A 19,719-nucleotide genomic window follows, 5' to 3' on the forward strand; every position below is an offset into this window, starting at 1 on the left:
ACACCCAGCTAACAAAAATAAACCTTAAAAAATAATAAGGTGGAAAGAGACAGAGGAAGACACCTAAGTTTACCTCTGGCTTTGGCATATGCAGCACAGGCACACACATGCACACACATGCACATACACAGACACACATAGACACTCACACATCACAAGATGAAAAATGCATTATGCATGCATCACCCCAAATATACTGACCATCTTGGCTTTGCAACACAAACCATTGGGGCGCATCTATTGTCTCCTTTGGTGGGGCTGCCCGAAGCTGCCATTCAATTTGGTGATCTAGTTTTCTGAGGGTATGAGACTCACCAATCAATCATTAGCTCAGGAAAAGAGCCAAACAGTGTCTATCCAATATTATCACGTTTATACTACAGTCAAGTAGAGCCATGTAAGTACCAGAGCCTGCTAAATAGTTATGTGCCTTGTACAGAAGCCCCCTTCTTCACACAGCACTTACAATAACGCCTTCAGGGGTCAAGAGCTGGCAAACAAACCTTTAAGTAATACTTTGTTTGATGTCCAGTAATAATGAGCTTGTACACAGGGTGACTCATCTATACCTAGTTCAGTATTGTGTATTCTCACACCTCTACATCCCCAGAGCCAAGCTCAACTATCTCGAAGGTTCATTCATTCAACAGATATTGCCTGGATACCTGTCTGACTCATGAGTTACAAAGAGGTAAGTATTATTTGTAGCTAGACAGAAGCATACAAGTAACAATGTCACGGGGCAAGTGTTTCCTAAGCACACATCTTGTGATCCTGAGGGAAATATACTTATATGAACTCGTTGATTAATTAATTAGGGACATCTATTCTTCCAGACGACTTCAATGTTCCGTTTTAGTTAAAAGTCCTTCTGTCTTTGCAAACCAGGACCAACTCTCCAGATTGGGCTAACTCCTTTGCGAGTTTAAAGCACTCTGTCTTTAAAAGGAGGGCGGCCTCCTGTCAAACGGGCCTCAAAACACAGGCCAAAGGCGCGTGCAGTCCCACCCACTTTCTGTGACGTCCCGCCTCCGGGCTTCTGATTGCTGGCTTCCGACGTCAATCGCGGAGCGTGCGTCTTGCTGGGACACAGTGGAGGTCTGCGCTCTGGTCTGAGGGGCGGTCGGGTGTATTCTGAGCTCGCCCCACACCCGCGAGGCCCCCGCCGCCCGACCCAACGGCGGAGCCGCCCAGCGCCTCCCCTGGCACCGGCTCGCTCCTCGCTGGGGCGGGACGTGGCCCGACGGCTCCGGTCACTATGGTCAGTGGTGGCGGGACGGGGAGGGGGCGCCGCCAGGGCGCGTGTGCGTGCGCGCGCGGCTGGGCGCGAGGCTTTAACCCTTTCCACCCTCCGGGATGATGAACACCGGGGTGCGCCGCGCTATTCCTTCGGGGACCCGCAGCCAGAAGATCCAGCTCAGACTGAGCCCTGCTGCCTCGTGGCGACTCTAGGTGGTCCCCAGGCACCTCCTCTAAGTCCCGATGCATGTGCCTGGCTGTGGAGAAATGGGTTACCTCTGGGTTGTGGTCTCTACTCTTTGTTATGGACAGCTTGCAGCTCACCCATCACAGACTTAGCCACCACAGACCCTAGCCAGATCGTACCCTAGCCAACTGTCCCCAGGGACAAGAGATCCGACCAGCCCGTCAAGCCTTAGAGCCCCTTGATGTAAGCTCAGTTTCCTGATGGCAACAGGTCTGTAGAGTGAGGACACATGAAGAGGCGGCCCCGGTTCTGAGAGGTGAATTCGGAGTCCAGGCAAAGTGATTTAGAAGAACTTTCCAGCAGAGCAGACCCAGGACATTCTGGGCTGGTCAAACCCAGAGCTTGGGCAAGAGGGGAAACTGAGACCAAATAGGGAGAAAACTGGTAGGGATTGTGGTGGTGTGACAGCTAGGACTTGGACCCAAGCCTCTGGTCCAGTGTTCTGTGTTGCATCAGCCTACCTTTCAGGTTGCCATGGGGTCAGGCCTCCTACAGGGGATAGCCTATGCTATTCAACTTCCAGCAAAGGGCTCTAGGGAGCCTGACCATCCTTAGTGTTACTGGAATCACTTAGCTCTGGGATCACCTGCTCTTTCAGTTTTGTTTGGTGATGCTGGGTTTTGAACCCTGGTTTTCATGCATGCTAGATAAGGCTTGACTTCTAAACTACACTCCAGTCTACTTCCTGTCTGGGCTGTCCTAGTGGTTATTATGAGGAGTTCATATGTGTGTGTGTGTGTGTGTGTGTGTGTGTGTGTGTGTGTAAGCACTAATTTCCTGCTTGTTTTTGGTACCCAAGGGTTTACCTGCTCTGCTGCTCTTGGAAAGTGGCTCGGGTATTTTTGTATTGCCTGCCAGGGAGTCGGGCTATTGAAATGACAGTTTTAGCCATGTAGAAGCTGGACGCTGTGTGGCTTCTGGACACTTACCACTGGTGGTAGCAGACAGCACACCAGTGCAGTAGGGGTTGGGACCCTAAGTAACTTCTGTCCTTAATGTATAGCTGGATCTGCCCTGAGCCCAGAAGACCAGCAGCTAGGATGCAAAGCAACTCCCCTCTGGGGAGTTTGGGTGCTCAGGAGGGTGTGGGGGTGGGGAGAATAGTTAAAACCCACCAAATAGGACATCTGTCTGGGAGTCACGAGGACAGAACTAGAAACCATTTACATGGTGTTTACTATACAACCACTGTGTGTTGGGCACCTTGGTAAGTCCTGAGGCCCATGGCTGATTTACCTGTGAAGTGTTTTAATGTTGGCTGAGACTGTATGGCATGTGTGGTTGATACAGGAGAATGTTGTGGGACTGGCAGAATCCTCCTCTGTTTCTGTCAGTGTCACTGGGCCGAGCTTGAAGGTGGCCAGGCAGAAGCCATAAAGCCCTTGGGAGTCAGGGCTGTAAACGGTGAGGGGCTCGACCTCACTCCCTCACTGTGTGCTCTTGGGGAGAAGAGTGAGTGTGGGTCTGGGCAGTCCAGGCACGTGTTCCTGTCTGCCTTTTCCTCTTGGGCATTAAATAGACCAGCGCTGGCGTTCTCAGCCTATGTTGGGGCAACGGTAAGAAAGACATGTCACCTGCCCTCTTCCGCAGTTCATGCCCAGGGGTCAGGTCACAGCTCCTGAATTACTGACACGGCCTGAGAGTCCAACAGGGGTCTCGGTCTGTCCAGGAGCATGGCACACTCCACCGGTAGGAAGAAGCTGACTCTAGCGGTGTAGAGGAGTGTTCAGGAAGGGCCAGGTAGCAGGGAGATCGCCTTGGGACATGGTCAGGAATGGGCATCCTGCGGAGAGTAGTGAATCTGGGATTGGGTTCTGAGCATCTTGTGCAGGGCTTCGCATTGCTGAGCTGTTGCATTGGGTTGTCTGCACATTAGGGACCTGTTATCATTTTTGATGAATATGAAATGGTTGCTGGCTCTCTGTCTGATGCTGGGTCGTGGGTGGCCAGCTGGAGGGAGAGGCAGGCTTCTGCTCATTCAGTATGCTTGCCAGGGTTACTGCAACAAAACCCTTCCACGGGATACATCCACGGGGACTGGTTTTCTGATGAGTCTGGAAGCTGAAGTCTCAGGTGAATGTGTAGGGAGGGAGGGGCACAGTCCCTCTGAAGGTGTTTAGGAATGTTCTATCCCCAGCTTCCCCAAGCTTCCAGCAGTAGCCTGACTTGTGACATTGGAACTCATCCACAGATGGCTCTCTCCCGTGCATGTGTTTATAGTACTCTTTTAATAAGTCATGGGGCTGCTGACCCAGCTTGCTCCATTGTGACCTCATCTTAACTAATTATATCAGCAATGACCCTATTCCAAAATAAAATTCCAATCTGAGGCCTGGAGCTCGGGCTTCAAGAGTCCAGTTCGAAGCCCTCGGGATACATTTTTAGAATGCATTCCAACATTTCTGGAAGCGAAGATCTAGCAGTGACAGATGACAGGTCCCTGCCCTTGTGGAGTTGGCATTGGAGTGGAGGTACACAGAACACATCAGCCAGTGAGCCCACCTTCCAGATCCTGTCTTCAACAAGCAAATAAGGCGATAGGATAGTGGGGAGGGCAGGGAGGCTTTTCTGCTGAGGTGGAATCTCCCAAGCCGTCTAAAGAGGTAGAACACGGAAACAGAAGAAACAGACGGAGCAAAGACTTTGAGGTAGCGTGTGTTGGAGGGACAGGGCAGACACTGTGACCAGGGCATCTAGGTGTAGGAGGGCAGGATGGGAGGTTGTCAGAGATGGAGCCAGCTAGCCAGTGGGGTGAGGGGGGCTAAGAGGTTTCACACTGCCACGATGTCATCGACTGGGTGAGTTATAATAAGCAGACATTTATTGGCTTCTGGTTCTGCGGGCAACTGGGAAGGTCATCAGGGTGCTGGCCTCCGGTGAGAGCACACATGTCTCCTTGCTGTGTTATAGTATGGTGGGAGGGGAGAGTGGACTAGAGGAAACCCCTCCCTGTGATGGCTGTTAATCATTTCATGTGAGGGGAGTCCCCAGACCCAGTGACCTCTGGTAAAACTGTCACATTGGCAGCTGAATTACAAGTTGGTTTGGAAAGGACATTCAAACCATAGCTTTTTACACACACACACATACACACACACACACACACCACACTTACACATGTACACATACACACACATACGTATACACACATACACACAGGCACACACACACATGCACACATATACACATAGACACAGGCAAACGCACATATAGACACAGAGACACACAGACACAGACCCACACAGACACACAGACACACACACACACACACACACACACACACACACACACACACACACACATATACACACACACACACACACACACACTGTTCTTTTCACATACAAGATACATCCATTCTATCCCAGGACTTCTTCAGAGCTGTGGCAGCCAGTTTCCTACCAGCTGAGGGTCTGTGAGTTCTGAAATTACCTGCCATCCAAGTGTGATGGTGGGCAGGCCTGAGACAGACCTTCCAGTCCCGAGAGTGGGAAGTTGACCAGAAATAAGGAGTCAGTCATCCTATGCGAGTCTGACACCCACTTCAGCAAATCACATTCCAGAATAATGGCTGACTCTGCACCATGTCCACTCCACTCTGACGGCTGAAGGAACTGCCCACTCTGGAATTCACTGGGCTCAGCCTAGGCAGCAGCTCATATCACAACCATATTACATCCCATGGGCATCACCCCAGTGGAGACTGTGTCTGTTAGTCTGGGCCCCCACACTGTGCACCACACTGTCCATGTGGACTCTCCACCGAGACCACAGCTTTGGCCACCAGAGTAGCAGCCCTCCTCAGGCCCTGCCACAGCTGGTCACCCAGGTGGCCTGCTGCCCTGAAATGTGGGAACACTTGAGAGGCTCCCTGGAAAGGGCTCTCGAGGCATAGCCAGCCTATGGATCTTGACCATGTTGGGGGGAGGGGTCCCCTACCCCCTGTCTCCCTGAGTGACACCTTCTGTGCTATTTAGCAGGTGGCCAGCCTCGGGGCCACACCCTGGGTGTTAAGATGCTATGTCATTCTTTTACTTAGTCAGGCTGTGAGTTTTCCAAGACCTTTATTCTCTTCATTTTATGAACCCTGCCTTTACCCACATGTCTCAGTAGATGACGTTACTCCGCCGCCGCCTTAGGGCTCTGCCACCCAGGTCCTTCCTACTTCATTGTTCTTAAGTTCTGTTTCCCTGCGTAGACCCGGGGAAAGGACACCCTGCAGCAGAGTTCTTGGCCACTCGAGGAGATGGCCCTTCCTTCCAGTCTCCAGGACTTCATTCCTCACTTCCATCTGAGGCTGCATCCTCATGGCCTTTTCTGTGCCAGTTCCTGCCGGCGTTCTCACACGGGATCTTCTGGGAAGTCTCCCACTTTCCCTCCTGCTCTCCGTCTTGTCTTGCCCACACCAAAACCGCCCTCCTCGGTCTGTTCCCAGCTTCGAAGGCTGCTCCACCATCCGCCTGGGAAGTGTCCCGGCTGTAGCCACTGCCCTGCCCTGAAGCCTTCCAGTCTGCAGGTATTAGTTACGGCAGCTTCTGCTCCTGAGTCCTGGCTATGTCTTGGCCTGGTTGTATTTCGGTAATAGGTTGTCACTGGGCCATTTATACCAAACAGCTTTCTCAGGCTCAGAGAGCTTGGGAAGTCCTAAAACGAGGTGCCAGCATCAGTCCAGGGGCTTCTTGCTTTCTTACCACGAGGGAAGGCATTGCTTGGCAGAAGGGGGTGGTAGGGAAACTGAGTCAACACTGTGTACAATTCACAGTCATGATGTCAGTCCAGTCACGAAGGCAGAGTGCTGCCTTTTGATACTGTGACTTTGGCAGTTAAACAGCAGAGAATACTAAGGAGAGACCCTGCCTGTTAAGCAGCCTGTGCTGACTGCTTGCACAGAATGTGGGGCTGATTGGGAGAGGAAGCCCCCAGGTCAGTTAGGCAGGGTGCATTGTGTCCTCTTTGTGGGAAATGGCGAGGGCTCTCAGGCCAGACCCAGGAACTAGTGGGGCAGGGCGAGACAATGGAAGAGGACTCCAGGATTTGGGGGTACACTCTGGTGGGTGGAGGGATATCCTAGGGGCTAGGGAAGCCTGGTGGAGACAGATGAGGCAACAGTAATTATGGGTAAATGAATCGGGGGTGGGGGTGGGGGGCTGTTTGAATGTCTGAGAGGCTGCCTGCTGTTTAAGGCTGGAGTCCTAGGGAGCAGTGAGGCCAAGCTAAGACCAGGTGGCCGCTCAAAGTGTTACACAAGTTCACGTTATCTGAGAGACACAGAGCCCAGCTTCAGGAGCTCTGAAGATAGCCAGCACTGAGATAAGGGGTGGGGCCCCACCAGGAAGGGTCATGAAGTAAGCTGAGGGATTGTCAACAAAGATTAGCACATCCGGTTCCCTAGACCCTGTGGATATAGGACCATGGCAGGAGAGGTTCCGAAGTGCGAGATCACCCTTAGTTATCAAGGATAGCACAAGAGAGGACACCACTATGATCTCTACAAGAGGAGGGAAGATAAGGGGACCTTAGAAAGAAAGGTTACAAGGTGAGAGAAAGGGGTTATCCATAATGGAAGCCAGACAGCCTTAAACGTGTATTTATTTGTGTGTGTGTGTGTGTGTGTGTGTGTGTGTGTGTGTGTGTCAGGGTGCCAGGGGTATGGTGCAGGTGTGCCAGGGAGTGTGTGTGGTGGTCAGAGGGCAACACGAAAGAATCAGTTCTCTCCTTCCACCACATAGGCCTGGGGATGGAACTCAGACAGAGCACCCAGGCAGCCTTTAGGAGCTGAGGGAAGCGGCCCTCATTGAGGCCGAGGCCAGAAGGCCCTGAAAGCACAGCCTGCCCACCGCTTGTCTTTCCGTGGTGGGACTGGGAGTCTGACTTTCCGTTGCAAAGAAGTGAAATGGTGATGTTCCAGAGGTTGGAGCAGGAATGGGTCCTCCAGCGAGACAGGTCTCCCTGCACCCGTGGCTTCAGTGGTCTTTGGCTTAAGTCACCTCATTAATAATGGACTTTTGAACACTCCACATGTGTATTCATATATTCACATATGAAGACCCATATCTGAATATTATATATAAATATATGTTCATATATGTGCACATACATACATGTATATACATGTATATATGTGTATATATATACACCTCATATATACATATATACATCTCATACATACATCTCACACATATACATCTCACATATGCATATATCTCACATATATGTATGCATTTCATATTCATATATATATGTATATATGTGTGTGTATGTATATGTGTGTGTATGTATGTATATATATGTATATATATATGAGGAGATTTGGGTATATGTATGGTGTATCCATGTGTATGTGTTCATGACAGAGGATTGTACTGACCTGTGCACATGAATGTGGAGGCCAGATGTTGACATCAGATACCTTCCTCTATTGTGTTCCTTTTAAAAATGTAACCTATGCATGTGTGTGTGGTGTGCATAGGAACTTGCTTCATAAGTGTGCAGGCACATGTATATGTGGATTTGCATGCACATAGGTGTTTTTGTACGCAGATGCTGGAAGCTGACACTGGGTGTCTTCCTCGATCACTGCTTATTTAGACAGGGTCTCTCACTGAGCCTGGAGTTTGTCAACTCTGGGTGGTCTAGTTAGCCAGCTTGCTGTGGGGATCCTGCCTCTGGTTCCTGAGGGCTGAGATTGCAGGTAGCTGCCACACACCAGTTCTGGGGATCTGAACTCTTATCCTCCTGGGTAGCAAGCACCTTGCTCACTGAGGCCTCTCCCCAACTCTTCTGATTTCTGAGATGGGGGCTCTCCACTGAACCTAAAGCGCACTCACTGGCTGGACTGGCCAGTCACTAGTCCTGAGAGCTGACCGTCTCTACATCCTCCTCCCAGTGCTGAGGTGCAGGCAGCGTGGCAGGCTCAGGTTATACAGTTGCTGTGTTACAAACCTTAGGCCTCATGCTTAAGCAGTGAATTCATTACCTATTCGGCAACCTTCTGGTGTCTGTGGAATTCCAGGAGAGCAGGCTTCAACTCAGGCTTGCCTCTGGCAAAGACGTGAGCATGCCTAAAGAAGAGGCTGAGGCTCAGAACCTGCTTGGCAGGCAGGCGAGGCTGGCATTTCTGGTTTTCCCAGGTGCCTTCAGGTCAGGCCGTGTGGTGAGTGGTGGCGTTGGGGCCTAGTAGGTGAGTCAACCTTGCCCAAGCTGCCCAGAGAAAGATGACCGCCTTCTGGGTCTGCTGGGCATTGCTGAACCTGAGAGATGGCCATGCTCAGATGCCACGAGGAATGGCTGGCTGGCAGATGTGACTTGAAGGCAGAGGTGTGAGCTGAGGCCTGGCTGTGGGTTTGGTCCGTGAAACACACCTCTTTACCTCCACTGCTAAAGCAGTCGCCAAGCTCAGGTGCTGTCTGCCCAGCTTAATTAATTAGCATCTATTTAATTAATTAATGACTAAAGAGCCAGTGTCTTTGCCAGGGCCTGCTGAGGTCTGACAGGACAGTCAGGCGTGACCTGTCTGTTCTCTTGCTCCAGAACGACCTGGAAGTCTTCAGCCAGGGTTTTAAAAGCAAACACTAGTTAATGTTAGCCAAGGTCAAAACCCAGAGCATTGTTCCAGATTTCAGGGACTAGTGAACTGGTACCGCTCCTAGGTTCTTCCTGGATCTTGAGGCTGGTCTCACCCAGGCATGGCAGTGTGTTTGGATGGGGACTTGGGTCATTCCAAAGGTGTTTAGGGATTTCCAGTGCCAGGGTGGAAACCTGCTTGTCACTAGGTTCACATATACATTTGGGAGACACTAGATGCCAGCCCAAGACCCATCTACTTTCCTCCCTCCCTCCCTCTGCCCCACTCCTCCCTTGAGACAGTCTTGCAGTGTAGCCTATACTAGCCTCAATTTTGCCATCCCCCTGCCTCAGCCTCCTGGATAATAGGATTATAGGCTGTTGTCACCATACCCAGCCAGGGCTGGCTTTTAAATAGTATCCAGTAAAGTGTGTGTGTGTGTGTGTGTGTGTGTGTGTGTGTGTAGCATAGTATAATGAATATGCAAATTTAAAACATAGAACTCCATGTCTTTAAAAAATTCGAAAACACATCTCATCATATTTGTAAAGACAGTGGAAAGCAGAGAGGTGGTTTCCAAAGATGGGGGGAGGGGAGTACTTAAAGCAGCAGAGCCATGTGCATAAAAATGGCTAAAATGGTATGTTTAGTGTTATATACATTTTACCACCCTACTCTCTAAAGACATTTCAAAAGATATGCCACATGGACTTGGGGGTCGGGGCACGAGTGAGGGGCAGGGGGACACAACACAGATTAGGCGCTCATGAGATAAACTTAGAACACTCTCTGAGATGGACAAGGGGGCCGCCCATCGGCTCGAAGCTGCTCCTTTATTAGTGTGGTGGCTGCAAACAGCTTTCGGGAAGCAAGCTTATCTACCATGCCAGGCAAACACAGGCTCTGGGAAGCCTTCCCTGGTGTGGTACCTCTCTCCTCAGGACTCCTCTCTGAGGGCAAATGGAGTTCCTCTTGCCCTGCTCCCTGATGCCGTCTCAGAAACTGTCAAGTAAACATGTCTGGCGGGGCATGCTTTTGTGCTCCTATGCCCCAACATCTTTCTCTCTGGGTTTGTTTGGGGCCAGGATTGAGTGCAAGTTCATTAAATACATTCGGGGCATTGTGCTCTGTAGCCTGTTGCTTGGAAAGCCCGCGCACTGTTTTAAGTCAGCCATCTGCGAAAATACTTCTATGAACAAATAGTCCTGAAGCAGGTAGCAGGACTTGAAGGAATCATCAAGGGAGCAGGGAGTTTGGTTGAGCAGCACATGCGGCCACTTGCCATGCACACAAGCTGTGGAGAGCGCTGTTCAGAACAGACCCACAGGGATTTGTGTGTTCAACAGAGTTAACACACTTAACTGCACACCAGCAGCTGTGAGTTATGTAAATGATATCATGCTTTCATGATTTAAAACAACATATATATAGTTATATATATGTAGTTGTTATTAATATATTAAATATAGTATATTAAATATATTTTATACATAATTATGTTTTAAATATATATGTATATACATATGTGTGTTTATATGTATATTATATACATACATACATACATACATACATACATACATACATACATATACACATCTATGAAGTCAACAAAGGTGTCTTGGCCTAAGGTTTTTAAACCTGCAAATGAAATGGAGCCTATTCGAGCTACAATCAGGTCTGTGGACCTATGAGAGGAAGATGACTAGGAAGTGGGAAGGAAGAACATAAGGAAGAAGCTGGTGGGCTGGAGAGGTGGCTCAGAGGTTAAGAGCACTGACTGCTCTTCCAGAGGTCCTGAGTTCAAATCCTAGCACCCACATGGTGGCTCACAACCATCTGTAATGGGATCTGGTGCCCTCTTCTGGTGTCTGAAGACAGCGACAGTGTACTTATATATAATAAATGGATACATTAAAAAAAAGCTTTATAAAGGAAGAAGCTGGTCCCTTGGCACAGGTAGAAGGCTCAAAGGAGGCAGAGGAGGGGCCATCTCTCTCCTCTGTCGGTGGGCTCTGCTTTTCTGTTTTTCTGTTTGCTTTGCAGAGCTATAGGGATGGACCAGGGCCTTGCACATGCCAGAGAAGCTCACCCACTGTTCAGCCACACTCCCAGCCTGCCGATACCTTTCAATGGCTGTGCCTGGAGCCACTTAGGAACTGTCCCCTGATACTCTGCAATAAGCATCATACACCGGCCAGGCTCTTGGACACACTGAACCCCTATCAGGAAGTGGGGGTGGGGTGGGGAGGACAGTGTTTCTGGGGGTGAGTAGAAGTGCGAAGTTGGACCCAGCCTCTGGGTAGGAAGGCCACATACTGCCCTGGACAGGACACTACTTTATGGGCTGGCAGATGAGTCCTTTGAGAACTCGGGCATCCGGGCTGTGTATGCCTAGCAGTTTGGTGTGTCTGAACTTCACACTGATCTGCAATCATCACTTCCTAGCTCAACCAACCTGACCTTGGCAGTGGGTACAGTAATCGCCACCTCACAGGAGCACTGTGATGATTGAGATAATGGGACCACGTGCGCCTCTGCCCCCAATCTTGGCACACAGCAGTGCCCCGTGATGGTACCTGTCATCACATCACACATCTTGGGCTTAGGGTAGCAGGTGATCATCAAACCATCCTCCTTATGTTGGCTGGTCACATCTTCTGGTCACAAGATGGCTGCTGTAAGGTAGACATTGCATCAGCATCTCTGCTCCTTTATCCCAAACCAAAAGCTTTCCCAGAAGACTTTTTAGATTTGGGTAATCTAGCTTGTCAGCTTGTCCCAAGGATCCCCTGTACCAATCCTTTGAGAGCTGGGATCATAGGCAGGTTGCTCATCTGACCTGAATATGTATTCTGGGGATCTGAACTCGGATCCCCACACTTACAAGGTGAATACTGTGTCTACAGAGCCGTGTCCTCAGACACAGGACCCTTATTTTAAGCTGGAAAGTATTTATGTAAGTCAAGTAGCACTTAAAGAGCAATTGTGTGTGTGAGAGATTGTGTATGTAGCAGACAGAGAATGTGTGTTTATGTGTGTCTGTGTGTATGTGAGACAGTTTGTGTATATTGTGTGTGAGAGAGACAGTGTGTATATTGTGTGTATATTGTGTGTGTGTGTGTGTGTGTGTGTACAAGCCACTGACACAAGTTAGCAGATAGCTTGTGAGAGTTGGTTCTCCCTTTCCCGATGTGGGATCCTGGAATCCGTCTCAGGTGGTCAGGCTCGTTAGCAACAGACATCTCGCCAGCCCTGTAGTTTTGGCTTGTTTTTGTTTTCTGAGACAGAGTTTCTACATGTAGCCCTGGCTGTCATGGAACTTGATTTGTAGACCAGGCTGGACTTGAACTCAAAGATCTGCCTGCTTTTACCTACTCAGTGCTGGGATTAAAGGTGCGTGTGCCTTGCAGCCCCACACTTAGTCGTCTTCTCTGCAGAGAGCTCCATTCCTGGATGACTGGTGGCAAGAGCACGTGGCCAGTTGGCTGAGCCCCAACCCCTGAGTGCACTCACCCCAAGTCTAGTAAAAACACGGGGCAGGTGGCTGCTGTTTCCCCATCTATGCCGCCCTCTCCCTATCTCCTACCTGCTCTCATCCTTCCAAGTCTTGGAGACCTTGGCTCCCCACAGGTAATGTGGTAATGCCAGGCTTGGCACAGGCCACAGGTTCAGGAACTAGGGGAAGATGGAGGTTAGTAAAGAAAAGAATGAATGAATGAGTGAATGAATGAATGAATGAGGTGGAAGCATACTCAGCATAGAGATTTATTAAGTCTAACGTATTAAATATTATGAAATGAATCTGTTAGTAACCTATACGGTTAGTTCTTTATAACTAGGTTACTTCATGATGGTGCCAGTCCTGATTGTCCTGGTCACATGCTTGCACATCCCTTGAGAGAACAGGGCATCCTCCAGGTTGGGTACCTGGCTGTTCAGAGGCCATCAGCTCTGTGAGCCCTGTGGGTGTCTTTGAAGCCAGCTCAGTGTTTCTTCTTTCTCTTTCAGAGTGAAACATCTTTCAACCTAATATCAGAAAAATGTGACATTCTATCCATTCTTCGGGATCATCCTGAAAACAGGATTTACCAGAGGAAAATCCAGGTGGGGAAGAGGGTAGAGGGACCAAGAGCCTAAAAAAAAGAGGGTTGAGGTCGGGAATAACGGGGGCAGCTTTTGGTAGGTGTGGAGTTTGGGCCAGGTCCCTGTGCAAACATACTTAGACCATTCTGAAATTGTACATTTGCCTCACAGAGCACCTCCGTTTGCGGGAACACCATACATTTTAAAGCTAACCACTGTTCTAAGAGCTGGATTCACTTGCTTGAGTCTTCTTTATGTATGGGCTGGGCCCCCTCACACCATTGAGAAACCTTTATAGGACTGCTGAGGTCGCTTAGTCACCCACCCCACTCGGCTGCCAGCTTCCTTCAGGAAGCCTTCCCTGACTGCCAAAGTCTGATATGGATGTCTCTGACCCAGGACACCCCAGCTCATGTTCTCAAACTCTGTCACCATCATCTCATTCTGTGGCACCTCCCCCAAACGGAAGCTGGCTGGTGCCCAGGAGCTGATATCCTCTGTGTCTGACACCTCGATATATTTGTGTATCTGTGGGATGGGTAAGGGTGGGAACCCTAGAGAGGGAGCTGTGGCCAGGTCAGTGGCTGACCCACACCAATGTTGTCGCTGCCGCTGAGGTCATGTGTCCTCCTTTCTCCTTAGGAACTCAGCAAAAGATTCACCTCAATCCGAAAGACCAAAGGAGACGGGAACTGCTTCTACAGGGCCTTGGGCTATTCCTACCTGGAGTCTTTGCTGGGCAAGAGCAGAGAGATCCTCAAGTGAGTGGGACCCGTGTAGACGCCTCTGCTGGACTTGTGTAGCAGGGGAGCTGAGAGCTGGCCGGTAGAGGCATGACTTGCCTGGAAACCTAGCTGCCCACTGTGCCAGTGTTGATGGCAGCCCAGAGGCTTAGGAAGGCGTCTGTATTTGTCTGACACTTCTTTTAGCATTGCCTCTTCAGGCAACATTGGGTGGGCGATTGGTATTTACTTGGTATTTCAAACACCAACACAAGAAAGAGGAGGAGGTGGAGGGAAGGAAGGAGAAGAAAAGGAAGAGAAAGAAAGAAAGAAAAGGAAGAGGGAGAAGAGGAAAAGGAAGAAAGGAAAGGGAGAAAGAATATTGAGGAAGCTTGTCCCTGCTGGCCTTGGTCATGTTTTGTGTGTGCGCGCACAGAGGCCAGCGGATAACTTTAGGAGCCTTCTCTTCCCTTCCACCGCATGGAGGGGCAGCCACTTTACCAAGCCCTCTTGCTGGCCCTTGACCCTGATAGAGAGCGAGGACAGCCCAGTGCCAGGCTGGTCCTGAGGTTAATGAAGAATTGCTTGGTGGCCATGTCAGGTGCCTCAGCGTGCTCATGAGGGCCCTGTGGCTGGTGACAAGATGGGGCTTGCATTGGAGGGATGTGTATTAGCAGCTATGGGCTGGGGCTGAGGGCAGGAAGGCCTGACCTGATAGGCCAGGCACATGGCATTAGGGTTGATTACTGGTTACCCCACCTCACCTGTGTAACAGACCTAGAAGCATAGTGAGTACTAAACAGGAAACTGGCTCTGAGTATTCTTTATTTTCAACATTACTTTACTAATTGTATAAGTGTTTGCCTGTATGTGTCCTCCGTGCCAGAAGAGTTCAGCAAAGAGCATTTGATCTTCTGGAACTGGAATGGTTGTGAACTTGTGCTTGGAATCAAACGGAGGAACCTTACTTAGCATCTCCATCCGGTTTCCAGCATGGTTTATTTCCTTGTACCTTTACCCATTTGGGTTTTAGTAAGGGACGTTAAATCCTGCCAGGTCAAAGTCTTGAAATAACAGTTCATTAGCTTAAAATGGGCCACACATTGGCAGCTCCCAAAGAGGGGGCATACTGGGGACCTAACGGGCCCTGCCCAGGTAAAGCGCAAGTGAGGGTTGGCTGTAGATGAACTGCCAGTTATGACCCTGGGCAGAGGATGAGAGAGACACATTCCTGTGAGCATAGTGCCATGGGCAGAGGCCAGCAAATTTGTGACATGGGAGAAGTGTTGCTGGTCACTCTGGAGGTCCACAGGGATAAGGAAGGTTTGGAAAGGGAATTGCCATATCTGGGGGAGGGTGTTTTGACTGCCAGTCTCTTCATCTGAGAAGCGGAGTCATTTACAGCAGGGAAGGCAGCACATGTGCTCACGATTCTGTGATGCTGGCGTGGACCAGGCAGTTGCTGGTCAAAGAGCACCCTGTGTGTCCCCTGTGGTCATCAGGTCTCCTTCCCTCCAGGTTTAAAGAGCATGTGCTACAGACCCCAAACGACCTTCTGGCTGCCGGCTTTGAGGAACACAAGTTCAGAAACTTTTTTAATGCTGTGAGTTCACCTGAGCCACACTGGTTGAGGCCCAAGGGCAGAGCAGATGGGAGCAGACAGGCTGGAGGTCCACAGCTCTGCAGCTGTAGCTGGGACAGGGCAGGGTCATTTCTTTCTTGTGAGGATATGCGAGTACAGGGGTCTCAGTTAGGTGGACACTCAGCCTCCTGCCATTCTGAATTTATGGTGGAAGGGACTCCATGCCAGGGCCCTTGATGTGTCTCTGGGCTTCAACAATAATACTCATTTCAGCCTCAAAATGAGAGGTCCTATGGGGTGTTGGGGGCAGGTGCTAGCCGGGTCTGCCCTGATGGTGAGGGATGTTAAGTTTTACAGTGTGGTAGAGCTGGTAGAGAAGGACAGCTCCGTGTCCAGCCTGCTGAAGGTGTTCAACGACCAGAGCTCCTCGGACCGAATCGTGCAGTTCCTACGCCTCCTCACGTCGGCCTTCATCAGGAACCGAGCCGACTTCTTCCGACATTTCATTGATGAAGAGATGGACATCAAAGACTTCTGCACTCATGTAGGTCCCTGGGTCCTCCCTGGTGATGTAGCTCCCAGCCTGGGCTTTGCTTGTCTGTCCCTTATACACTCCAGGTCCACTGTTTCTGCCCAGAGGGACACCCTTACAAGCCAACTAGCAAGATGAGCCTGCAGGTGACATCTTCCTCGATTGGCTTGAGCAGGCTGCGTGTAATCTCAGGGAATCTCTGGGAACACAGGACTTGAGACTGTTCGGCTGCTCAACTGCAGAGTAACAGTTCCTGTCACATTTCCCTTAATCTGGGCTCATGTTTCAGAAGTATTTATCTGAAAGAGTGGCCCACATGTTAAGAAATGGACAATTTTCATATGGCTATCTGGATTTTTTGTTTTAATTAGGAGGTACTGGGCCCTGACTTAAATGGCAGTTACCACAGGCACAAGAGCAGCTGCCCTCTGGGATACACATGCTGGCCCGCCACAATCTCTGCCTCTCTATTGTCTCTGCAGCATCAGGCCTCACCCCCAGGCTCTGGCCTCTGCAGCCTTATACTTGGAAGACTCTGGCATCTGAGTCCTTTTAGTTCTAAGTTTTTGATGCCAGCCTGAAAGATTCCTCTTCTGCACATCCCGTCAAGGGTCTAGAATAAAAATGGTGTTGCTTCATTTTCTGCAACTCCAGCAATGTCTGGTTGTGTTGCTTCCGTGACAGGTGGGCATCACCACCCTGGCACAGAAGAGGTGGCTGACCCTGGGAGCCAGGGCTGCACACATCCCCTTGCCCTGGCCTCCCTCCCAAGTATTTTATTTTGGCTTTTCAGGAAGTAGAGCCCATGGCCATGGAGTGTGACCACGTACAGATCACAGCACTGTCGCAGGCACTGAACATTGCTCTGCAGGTGGAGTACGTGGATGAGATGGACACCGCTCTGAACCACCACGTGTTTCCCGAGGCTGCCATCCCTTCTGTTTATCTGCTCTATAAAACATCCCACTACAACATCCTTTATGCAGCGGAAAAACACTGATTGTTTTAGGCCATGCCTGAGCCTGTCACCTGATGGACTGCATTCGGAATGGAACATTCTGCCTTGGCAATTTTTTAAGTGATTTAGACAACTAGAAAACATACAGCCTTTTGGGTAAAGCCACTGAACTGAGACCTGTGCCCATTATGGACTGTGATGACTTCCTAGGAATTTTAGTATTTATTTTGATAGATGATATGCCTGCTAACTCTGGACCACATGGCCAGACACTCTGTCTTTGTACCCATTTACTTCAAGAACCTCGGACCTATTTATCTGGCAGAGAGGTTCCTGACAGTGTTGCTATGCTGCTGTGTGAAAATGGGGGATATCAGCTTATCCTCACACAGGACAGTGACCCTCAGAGGGAAGAAAAGCTCAGGTCAGCTGTCATGTTAAGATGACTTACCGGACCTATGAAGAGTCTAGCTGGGTGGGTCATGGTAGGCTGTCTGAATGTGAGGGTGTGTACTTTATTCATGGTGGCTATACTTTCCCATCCACTGAAGGAAAGAGGGAATAAAAACCAAAAGACTTTTAGCGTAGTCCAGAAAAGGACTTCAACATGAAGCTCAGGTTGTGAGGTCCCTCTACTTTTCGGGACCAGAACTCCTGACTCTGGAGAACATGCCCTTCAGGGTTCTACTGTCAACCCTGCTTGGATAAGGCTTGCCAAGGACTAGGGCCTGTACTTGAGTCAGTGTGTCCATGTCTGGGACCAAAGGGCTACAGTTGCCCATCCTCCCTGGTGAATTCTAGAAGTAGGGTCTAGGTCTAGGCTGGGTATGCGCAGCAACCTAGAAGGGCTGAGGACAGGCTTCCCAAGGTTCTTTGGTTTTCCCTAGCTCTGCTTCATAAGCAGCTAGGAAGGAAAGGAGAGAAAAGCCATAAACTTTGGCAGCAGGGACATTTCCCCCTCTGCACATACCCACCCCTTAATAGCCTCTACCTTGCCTTGCTGCCTGAAGATCTTTAGGAGTCCACCTGAGGACACACCCTCCTCTACAGGTCAACCATGGAACTGCCCCCTAGTGTTTCCTTGGTTACTAGGCTCCCTCATGCTCCACTCTGCAGGAATTAGTCTGTTGGTGCTACTGTGAAGGGTCTGCTGACAGCCGCACACAGGCTGGGAGCAGGATCCTGATCCCGAGTCTTACACATCTCAGACATCTATCCTTTTCTTTGGTGAAAGCCAAAAGCACCTAGATGTCTGGGCAGTGTGGGACCTCTGCCAACATTTAGATCCAAAGGCTCCAGCTACGTGAGCCTATCGCTGGCACAAGAGTGTCTGCCCTTCATTTTTTGATGTGTTCCGTGCTTCACCCTGATGTGGGCATTTATGACAGGTACCCCACAAGAGTAGGCACCTATTTCCATGACTGTCTTCAGCCACTATTCTCCATTTCCAGGCTTAATGGTATGAGCACAGGATACCTGACTGACGGATGGCCTGGGCTGCTCCACAGGAGCTCAAATGTCTGGGAACAGGGGGATGGGCTTAGGAACATGCTAAAACCTGGTTGAGCATGGCAATTTCATGGCTAGGTTACAGCAACAAGTCCTGCCAGCTCTTTCTAGAAGAAACAGTGGAATGAAGGTGCTGAGAGATCATCTTCAAAAGGCTTTGAATCCCTCACTCTCCCAGAACAGCCAGTGGGGACAGTAACCATGGTACACCTGCTTTCGTCTGTCTTCTGAGAGCACATGGAAGTTTTGGGTCCAGCTGCCCAAGTTCAACTGTGTGACCCTGGCCAAACCCCTTCTTCACCTCTGAAACAAAGAAGCATGCCACCTCAAAGTGAAACAGGTCTAAGAGCCAAGTGTACAGCCAGCCTGGGAAATTGTGGCTTGGGGATCAGTGAGTACCCAAGGCCAAGCCCCACAGCTTCCCACAAGGGAAAACACCTTCCTAGCATTAAAAGTTTCTATAAACAACTCTCAGTCTGGCTTCTTAATGCTGGGTAATTGGTTATGTTTGGAAGACCACCACTGTGTTCCCACAGGCCACTCATGAGTGGGTTACACTAAGAGAGTGGCCCCTAGTCCCCTCAAAGAGCAGATGCAGTGAGCTATGCACACTTGACCATACTAGGTGGGCACAGATGGGATCTGAACACTGATCCCACCTTCTGCTTTTCAACTCAACTGACATCTCACAGCATCGCTTGGAAAGTGGAGGCCACCTGTCCTCTCAGCCAGGCCAGGAGGACAAAGTGGGGTCATGGAAAAGACTCAGACTATTAGAACGCACTCAGAACTAAGGTGCCTGAAGTCTGGCTGTTGGGTCAAACTGACTAAACCTTAACCGATAAATATCCACTTCCTTTACTACAAAAAAAAAAAAAAAAAGGAAAGGAAAAAAGTATTAAGATTAACCATGACCTCATAGACAACCAAATGAGACTTGAAATCAATAAAAGCATCTAACAGGGCTGGTATTACAGCCCTACCTACATTCCTAGCTTGTGAGGATGTTGAGGCAAGAGGATTCCTAGTTCGAGGCCCGTCTAGACACTGAAACCATTCAAATGAAAAAGTAGGAGCAATGGGTCCAAGTACTTGCCATCCAAGCCTAGCAACCCAGATCCCCAGAACCAGGTAAAGGTGGCAGGGAGAACCAGTTATCCGAGTGTGTGAGCAGCCACCATCCTCCATCACATTCCATATTCAGTTAAAGGGGGGAGGGGTGGTGATATAGATAACCAGTATAAAGTGCTTAGCACATGAGGCAGAGGGTTAGAAAGCATCTT

The 19,719-nt window shown here is 49.8% G+C and overlaps 1 protein-coding gene across 2 annotated transcripts; it reads left to right on the forward strand.

Annotated features, from left to right (window-relative positions):
* Positions 1 to 1,096: 1,096 nt before the first annotated feature.
* Positions 1,097 to 18,900, forward strand: OTUB2 (OTU deubiquitinase, ubiquitin aldehyde binding 2). Of its 2 annotated transcripts, XM_080941357.1 has the most exons (7): positions 1,097 to 1,261; positions 5,685 to 6,002; positions 13,059 to 13,154; positions 13,776 to 13,894; positions 15,374 to 15,458; positions 15,787 to 15,981; positions 16,763 to 18,900. In XM_080941357.1, exons 1-7 carry the CDS (start codon positions 1,259 to 1,261, stop codon positions 16,967 to 16,969), a joined length of 1,023 nt encoding a protein of 340 aa, XP_080797483.1. In that variant the 5' UTR covers positions 1,097 to 1,258; the 3' UTR covers positions 16,970 to 18,900. The 2 variants fall into 2 exon arrangements, with proteins under 2 accessions (XP_080797483.1, XP_080797484.1); XM_080941358.1 differs by lacking the exon at positions 5,685 to 6,002.
* The last annotated feature ends 819 nt before the right edge of the window (positions 18,901 to 19,719 follow it).

Source organism: Micromys minutus (genome assembly GCF_963924665.1).
Source record: "Micromys minutus genome assembly, chromosome: 1".
NCBI lineage: Eukaryota > Metazoa > Chordata > Mammalia > Rodentia > Muridae > Micromys > Micromys minutus.

Excerpts from the sequence above, each read along its gene's own strand:
- OTUB2 (XM_080941357.1), top strand. Across the intron at positions 13,895-15,373 it reads AAGAGCAGAGAGATCCTCAA|GTTTAAAGAGCATGTGCTAC; the intron begins GTGAGTGGGACC and ends CCTTCCCTCCAG. Across the intron at positions 15,459-15,786 it reads TCAGAAACTTTTTTAATGCT|TTTTACAGTGTGGTAGAGCT; the intron begins GTGAGTTCACCT and ends AGGGATGTTAAG.